The 8,085-nt window shown below is 43.7% G+C and overlaps 1 protein-coding gene across 1 annotated transcript; it reads right to left on the reverse strand.

Annotated features, from left to right (window-relative positions):
• Positions 1-2,684: 2,684 nt before the first annotated feature.
• On the reverse strand, positions 2,685-3,587 carry LOC146891969 (putative vomeronasal receptor-like protein 4). Its single transcript, XM_085698839.2, has one exon. The coding sequence runs from the start codon at positions 3,585-3,587 to the stop codon at positions 2,685-2,687; it is 903 nt and encodes a 300-aa protein (XP_085554965.2).
• Positions 3,588-8,085: the final 4,498 nt, after the last annotated feature.

Consider the following 8,085-nt stretch of genomic DNA (forward strand, 5'->3'; position numbering starts at 1 on the left):
ATGAAATCTACTCATACCATATAAGGCAATGGGTCACGAGAATGAGAACACACCGTGCAGCTGTTTCTGCTGTTTTCTCCAGAACCACTTGCTAATCTAGAGCTCTGAGTTAGGGACACACCTATGATGTCTGTGCAGGAAGAGTACCATTGACCCACTGCTCAAACCCACGAGATTCTGATAGAGACATCACAAAGAGAACAGAGAGAGAAGGGAAGAGAAGAAGAGGGAGAAAGGGGGAGGTTGAGGGAGAGGGACAGAGAGAAGAGAAAGAGTAGAGAAAGAAAGAGAGCCCCTCATTTCACTATGTGTCAGGATGACACTGAGGACAGTGAGTTATGTCCAGAAAGGCAGACAGTGAGTCCACGGACAGATAGTTAAGAAAGGAAACATCCAGAGCCCACACAATGTCCTAAAGGCCCACCAGGCTTTTTCTACTGTCAGGAGGGCCCATTGCCTGTGGACTGTTCCCACAGGTTCAAGACTGGATCAGGATGTTTACACCAAAACATGGGTCAATCAGCTTCTCTATCTTTGTTCAATGTGACCCGGATTAAAGTAGAGGAGGATGACCCTCAAGGACCGCTAAAACACCCATCCCTCAAGCAGAAACGGGGCTTCAGCTTCACAGGTCCCCCCTTTGCTTTCAGAGAGTCCTACTCTGTGTGAGCCTCACTGTGTGTGAGTGTCTGTGCCCCTCAGCACTAATAAAAGCCTTTCTTCATTCTGTTGAGTAATTCGTTTTGCTATGTATGTGACCCACCCCCATGCTTCTTAATTTTTTAAGTGACAGAGAAAAGAAATTCAATTAAGGCCACTAGACAGTAACTGTATCACATAGCAATACCCAAAAGCCATTGTACCTCCAGATCTGTTTAGGCTAATGTCTGCTGTGATATCACAAACAGAACTGGAGCTCATCAGAAAGCTAAAGAGCCAAAGAAGAATAAATAAGCAAGAACTTGTGATGTAGTCTGAGGTTGAAGCTTCTTCCAGCAGGTGGTCCTGATACTGATGCTGACAGCCTGGGTCACAGTGAGGTGACAGGCAGAGAAGATGGAAAGGTTCAGAGACCCCTTTTCTAGGGAAACCATGCTTTCACAAACATTACCTAGGAATTTCTAAAGAAAACCTGCAGCCCCCTCCCCTGCCCCCCTGCGTGTGCAGATTAGAGAGCAGGACTGTACTTCTTTGTAGAAGCAAGATAGGGAGTGAGTGAGCTGTTGGTCGTAGGTTCAAAATGCCCCAAGATAGCGAAATTCCACAAATCTAGAGCACGCATGGTGACTGTGACATACACTGTAGTGTACACTGGGAATACCCAGAGATTTTAGGAGCTTCCACATTATCCACCAAATGATAAGGAAGGATCAGGTGAATATGGAAACCTAGCTTATCCGTGAGATTTCAGATTTGTATCAAAAGTATGTTTATTGAAGGTGAATTATAAATTGTATTTTTAATAATGCAAGAAAAAATACAGAAAATGCAAAGGCCTTGGATAGAAATGTCAGGTGGGGCACTGCCCTGTCCTTCTCACCACATTGCCCACTCTTTAAGAAAGATGGAGCATACACCCTGGAAATACTCACAAGGTCTTTGGAGAGGCAGCCCTTCCTCTCCCCCAGCATGCATCTACATCAGAGCACTGGAAAGGGTGGATGTTTCAGTTAGGGTTCCACAAAAGAACAGAACCAAGAAAATGAAAAAAATGTTACACACACACACACACACACACACACACACACACACACAGTTCTCAGCTCAAAATCTGTGTCTGTGCAGCATCAGGAAGATACAGTCTCAGATTCATGGGCCAAGGAGACCAAGCAAACCCTAGGATTGACAGTGTAAGCCATAGTGAGGGACTGGGAGTGAGAGGTGGAAGTGCCAATGTTAACAACATATTATCGAGGTTTTAACTTATCAATGTGCCCGTGAAGCCCTGGACTGGAGCAAGGCATCATTTGAGAGAGCCAATTTCCCAGAGTGTCTTGCAGTGATACACTAAGTTTTAACCCAGCTATAATTGTCTAGCAACGTTGACACTTGCTAGACAATCGAGGGGCGTTTTGGAACCTAGCTGTGTCAAACAATTGGAAAGCAAATCTACTGTGCGGCGGTGACCTTGCTTGTCACAACTGTGGTCTTCACTCTGCAGGAGGAGCTCACCTCAGATAAGGGCCTTCTCCTAACCTCCACTTAAACTACTTTGCTTTCTTTCTAGGCTTTGGACAAAAGTGAGATACTAATTTTTGACAGCAGCCTTACCTCCAGCATTCCCTCCAGGGCTAATGAGAAGCAAACCCTCGCATGACAGGGAGGGAGGAATAGGGAGATGGTAAGAATCTGTTTTCTACTTGCCTAGAAACCCTGAACTAGTCTTAAGATTCTGCAGTGCTAGACGTTTAAAGAAAAGAAAATACATTATTATAAAATTTAATTTAATGTTCTATGTTAGAACACTTAGGCAAATGACAGTTTGGTGGTGACTGCCTATAATACAGGTATTTGGGATTCCGAGGCATCTCAAGGTCAGTCTATGCTATGTATGGACTGTCAGCCAGGTCAGCTATTTAGCATACATTATGTCAGCATTTCTAAGATTCATCATGGAAAAGCAGCTTACAATATACACATATTTAGCTTATATGAATATGGGTAGAATGTAATTTCTACACTTCTCAGTGAGCATGCAGGGCATTGCGAGAATGGATGTATCTGCTAATCAGAACATAGGGACTAAAACCAGCATAACCAAGTTCTAAAAATGTCTTAATATTTAGTGAAATAGAATCATGTGTCACTGTGAAACCAATGTAGAAGGAGAGAATGAAATCTATCCAGTAGAAGAAAAGGAAGCAGGTCATCAGAATGAGAATGCTCCAGGTAGCGTTGATTTCTGGAGGGGAATTGTGTCCACACCTGGAACTGTGAAGGTAGAGGGCACGCTTGTGATGCTCATACAGACGGAGAACCATGGACCCACTGCTCCAGCCCATCAGACTCTGAAAGATGACATCACGAAGAGTCATGAGGGAGAGGAAAAGCCACTTGATTGTACGTTTTGATGGCAGCATATAGCAATGGCCAATGTATGCTCCAGGTACAGAGCTGTTAAAGCTGTTCCATGATTTGACATAGGAGAGTAAGTTAGAGCTTATGAGAACATTAACCATCCAGAAAAGGAGAAGAAATTGAAGAACTTGCCATGAGGTCTGTGGTTTTAGCTTTGTCCAAAGGGTGATCCTGGGATTGATGGTGACAGCCTGGACCACACTGAGGAGACATGTGGTACAGATGGAGAGACCGCGTGCCATCCTTGCCAGATAAACCACAGCTTTACAGCCAATATCTCCGAGGAAGTTTCTGAAATAAAACACTGTGGCTATATCTCTGATCCCTGTGGAACAAATAATAAGCATATTAGAAAATGCCAAGTGGATGAGGATAAGGTCCACAGGTTTTTTCTCAGTTCCCAAGGTGGAAATATACACAAGTCTCACAAACATTTGGATATTCCCCACAATTCCAGGTCCAGCAAGAGAAAGGAAGATTATCGTGTGGATAATGTTATTCCACTTCATCCTCTGACTTCATGTACTGCACTAGGGAAAATCATTTGAGAAACATGTGTAAGATTTTCTGTGTTTATTCTGATGAAAATAATGGTTTCAATTATGAAAGCCCTTATGGTTCTTTCCATGATGATGATTTATCATATTCCTTATTTTCCCAGTTTGTCTAATTACCATTCCCACAGAATTAGTGCTAGTTTATAACTGGGCATAAAATAGTTTTCCTGCCTTTCACAAAGACCCTTTTTTGTTTCTCTTATCCTTCATCCATGGTCATATGACCATGTTCTTTGTAGAGAAAAGTTAAACACATGTCTTCACTCTGTCGGTTTTCTAAGCAACACAGTCCTTAGTGTTAGCCTGACAGCCTCCTTCCTTTTCCCTCATCACTCCCAGTGGGACTTTAGGCTCCTGGACAGTGTTGATGCCTCATCCTGATCCTCTTCACTAACCCATATACAACCATCACTCAAAAGGTTGTGGAACTAATGAAAACTGTGTTGTTTCTAAGAAAGTTGTTGTTGGTCAATGATTCAGATTCTCAAGGGAGATGGTACTGTATTCTCCTCTTCCCCCGTTCTCTATTCATAAATTATACAGATGTTAGTGACGTAGTGGAGGCAAGGACATCTAGATTACTATTCTCAATGTGGACTATATGTGATTAAAGATTCTGTCCCCAAACTCAATAGGTAGACTCATCCTGAAGTTCATTTCCTGTTTACTCTACTTCATCCTGTTGTTACTCTTTCTCCTGGGATCTCTTCGACAGTATAACACCAGGAAAACTGTTCCTGTGGAGTCTTAACAGAAGCTTGACTTGCTGAATGTTTTAAGGTTGGTTCTGTCTAGTGATGCTCTCAGTCAGAAATCCCCCAGCCTGTGAGTCCTCCCTGCTTTCTCACACTGTGATTGCCCTCATTTTATGTATGGTATCTTTTTCCCCCGTTCTTTACTTTCTACATTGAACACAAAATGAATCTTTGAAGCAGAAACTTACTCCATTTGTTTTACCCCTCACAGAACACAGAGTTCTTCACATCACAACAACAACTGATTAGAGTCTCACATCTTATGCTTCCCCTGGCCTTAGAAGGCTGTGCAGCCTGTGTATGTGCTCGCTTCCTGCACTGGGCACTGAGCAGGCCTCAGAGACACTGGTTCTGTGTGTAGTTTGTAAGTGTTATCATAATGCCAGCTGGAAAGTTTATAGGTTTCTCAATGCAACTGTTGGTTTACAAACTGCTCTTTAATCATAGAGACAAACTGACAAAGCAATTTGAGTTGGGTTTTTCATAACAATTGATAAGTCTGAGTATCTTTGAGAAGTCAGCTAGTTTGGATTATACATTTGGTAAGTTTTTAACACTTTCTCACTTGTGTATTGATGTGAGCTTTCATGCTTCAAACAATTCAGTGATGGACATTGTTTATCCTTTAAGAACTTACCAACAAAACTTTATTTTCTCTCAAAATCCCACTGTACTGAACTGCTTATAATTTGATAGCATTTCAGATGTTTGCATGTAATCTCTGAGATGCCAATAACATCTCAAAATTTGATTTCCAGACTGTCAGAACTTAGTTGTAAAAGCTACACACACACACACATACCAACACACTCACCCATGTCTATTTCTCTATTTCTGGGTGATTGGGAATAGATAGATAGATAGATAGATAGATAGATAGATAGATAGATAGATAGATATTCATATACTCATTTAATATACTTCGTCAACCATCATGCCTCCAAAATTTAAGAAATAAAAAAGAGCAACCTGTGTGAAACTAATCAATTCAGGGTTTTCTTTCTTTCAAGAATGGGTCATTGATTCTAGGGGCCAATGCTAGGTCCAGATGCATAAGAGAGAAATCCATAAATTAGAGAAGGATAAATTGTCAAGTTGAAAACCTATCCCATCTGTCAAACCCCACCTTTCCTAACCACTCTCTGCCTGGCATTGAACATTTTCTTGGCCCTTTTCATAATCGCTAATGTAGGGATGGTGCTTGGTACCATCCATGTGTTTTCTGAGGATTAAATGGAACAGAGGCATACAGTGCTTAGGACACTGCCTGCCCAGTATTAATCATGCTGTATTAGACAGTGCCTGCCCAGTGTTAACCACTCTCTAATGCATTGTTCTGTGATTTTGTGTCATGTCAGCTTCCCCCACTATTCTCTCCTCTGTCACACTGTGTTATGTTTTGAGTCTGGGCAGGAAAGCTGCAGGAACAGTAAAAACAGAACAAAGAAGGTAGAAGTCCCATACGACCTTCTGAGAGGTGGGAAAGCACCAGACCCAAGATACTGCACGGTAGAACCTTTGCTTTTGTGAGGAAAACACAGAGACTGAAAAAACTGAGGAGAGGAAATACTTCCTCACACTCAAGCTGAAATCTCAGCCCATGTCTGCTCTACCTGCCTGGGCTGTCACAAGCATCTCTGGACCAGTGCCCCCCATGCAGCTGCACAAGGCTCCCTCATGGACATGGAAACAATTCTGCACTGCAGCTGGGAATGAGAACTTGCTTTCTCCCTGGATCCTGTCACCTTTCTTTCTCACAGTGACAGAGGAATTCAGACCCTTCTCTTCAACCACCTTCCGTCCCCATTCCTACCTCACAGCCCCTCTGTCAAGGTGAAAGGCAGCTTCAGTCCACTGTGACTTGATGGAACACTTACCTGTGGAGTCTGTGCAGGGCTCAGGCTGGGTGTTCTGTACAGCCAGGCTCTGTTTATCGTCCTTTAGCCTTGTGTCCCCAGCTACTGTCACTGCTGTTGGGATGTCACCATCAGGAGTTTGGCTTCCCCAGGGCTCAAGGGCTCCTGATGCACATGTCCTTCCTGGTTGCCAACTCTGCACCTTCCTTGGTGGCCTGCCCTTTGCTGAGGCTGAAACTTTCTGCTCCTAATTAGAGTCCCTGTGTGGTGACAAGGAAGGCTGTGAGTATGAACAGCACCCTGGGTTCCTGGCTCCTGGGAAATTGTCCTCCATTTACCCCTAGTCAGTTAGTGACTTCGAAGAAATTCTGAGAGGTTGAACACAAGGGCTGGAGAGATGACTCAGTGATGACTCAAAAGAGCAACTTTTGCTCCCTCAAAAGATCCAGTCAATTCCCAGCACCTTGTAACACATAACCCCGATTCCATAGGATCCAATACTTTTTTCTCACCTCCACATGTACCTCAAAAACATGGTACACATACATATATGCAGGCAAAACACATGGATAAAATGATTAATAAAAATAAATAAGGTGAACCTGATGAAAATCATGTAGCTATCCTCCTGGAGACTGGAAATAGACAAGAGTCCCAGGTAACCTCGGGTGCATGGGGAGGTGGGAGGGTTGTTGGAAGGGGAGAGGGTTAGAGAGAAGGGATTAGGGGAGGAATGGGGAAAGCTCGGTGGACTGGGATGGGAGGGAGAGAGGAAGGATGGATATGGGATCAGGGAAGAATATATTTCAACTAAGGGAGTCATTTTAGGGTTTACAGGAGACTTGATTATAAATGGAATCCCAGGTCCAAGGAGAGATCCCCAGATTGTTCTCTGGACAGAGGAGAGGGTGCCTGAAACGGCCTTGGCCCATAACCGTACTGGTGAATATTTTGCTTATCACCATAGAACCTTCATCTGGCGATGGATGGAGATAGAGACAGAGACCCACATTGGAACACTGGACTTAACTCCCTAGGTCCAAACGAGAAGCAGAAGGAAAGAGAACGTGAGCAAAGAAGGCAAGACCAGAGGGAACCTTCATCCGACGATGGATGGCGATACAGACGGAGACCCACATTGGAGCACCGGACTGAGCCCCCCAAGGTCCAAATGAGGAGCAGAAGGAGGAAGAAAATGAAAAAGGAAATCAGGACTGCGAGGGATGTGATCACCCACTGATACAAGGGGACGGATCTAATGAGAGTTTACCAAGGCCAGTTGGACTGGGACTGAACGAGGACGCAATCCAACCAGATTCTCTGAATGTGGCCGGATTCTCTGAATGTGGCTGGCATGGAGTCTTTCTGAAAAGCCATTGACAATGGCACTGGGACTTGTTTCCTCTGCATATACTGGATTTTGCGGATCCAGTCTGTCTGGACACTCAACTTCCTGGACCTGGAGGGAGTTGGGAGGAACTTGAACTTCCCACAGGGCAGGAACCCCTGACTGCTCTTAGGGATGGAGAGGGAGGAGGAGAGGGAGTGGGGGGAGTGGGAGGGTGGTGGGAGGAGGGGCAGAAATGGAAACTTTTATAATTTAATAAAATTACTTTCTCATCAATAAAATAAGATAAAATGAATTAATCTAATAAATAAAAAGTATAAATAAAATAAAAGGAAGCTCAGTATATCAAGAACAAAGATGTTCAAGGTCGAGAACCATTGACTGGTCTTGAAGTTTGGTATCAGGGTAGAGCCTAGAGGGACAGTTTAAAGTTTGTCTGTTTGCTGCTCTAAGTGGTGACTTTGTGCAGAGCAGTCAACTCCCCTCCATCC

Source organism: Myodes glareolus, chromosome 14, assembly GCF_982192425.1.
Source record: "Myodes glareolus chromosome 14, mMyoGla1.1, whole genome shotgun sequence".
NCBI classification, from domain to species: domain Eukaryota; kingdom Metazoa; phylum Chordata; class Mammalia; order Rodentia; family Cricetidae; genus Myodes; species Myodes glareolus.

Bases quoted from the DNA above. Each gene is read 5' to 3' on its own strand.
- LOC146891969 (XM_085698839.2), bottom strand. From the start codon at position 3,587: ATGAAGTGGAATAACATTATCCACACGATAATCTTCCTTTCTCTTGCT.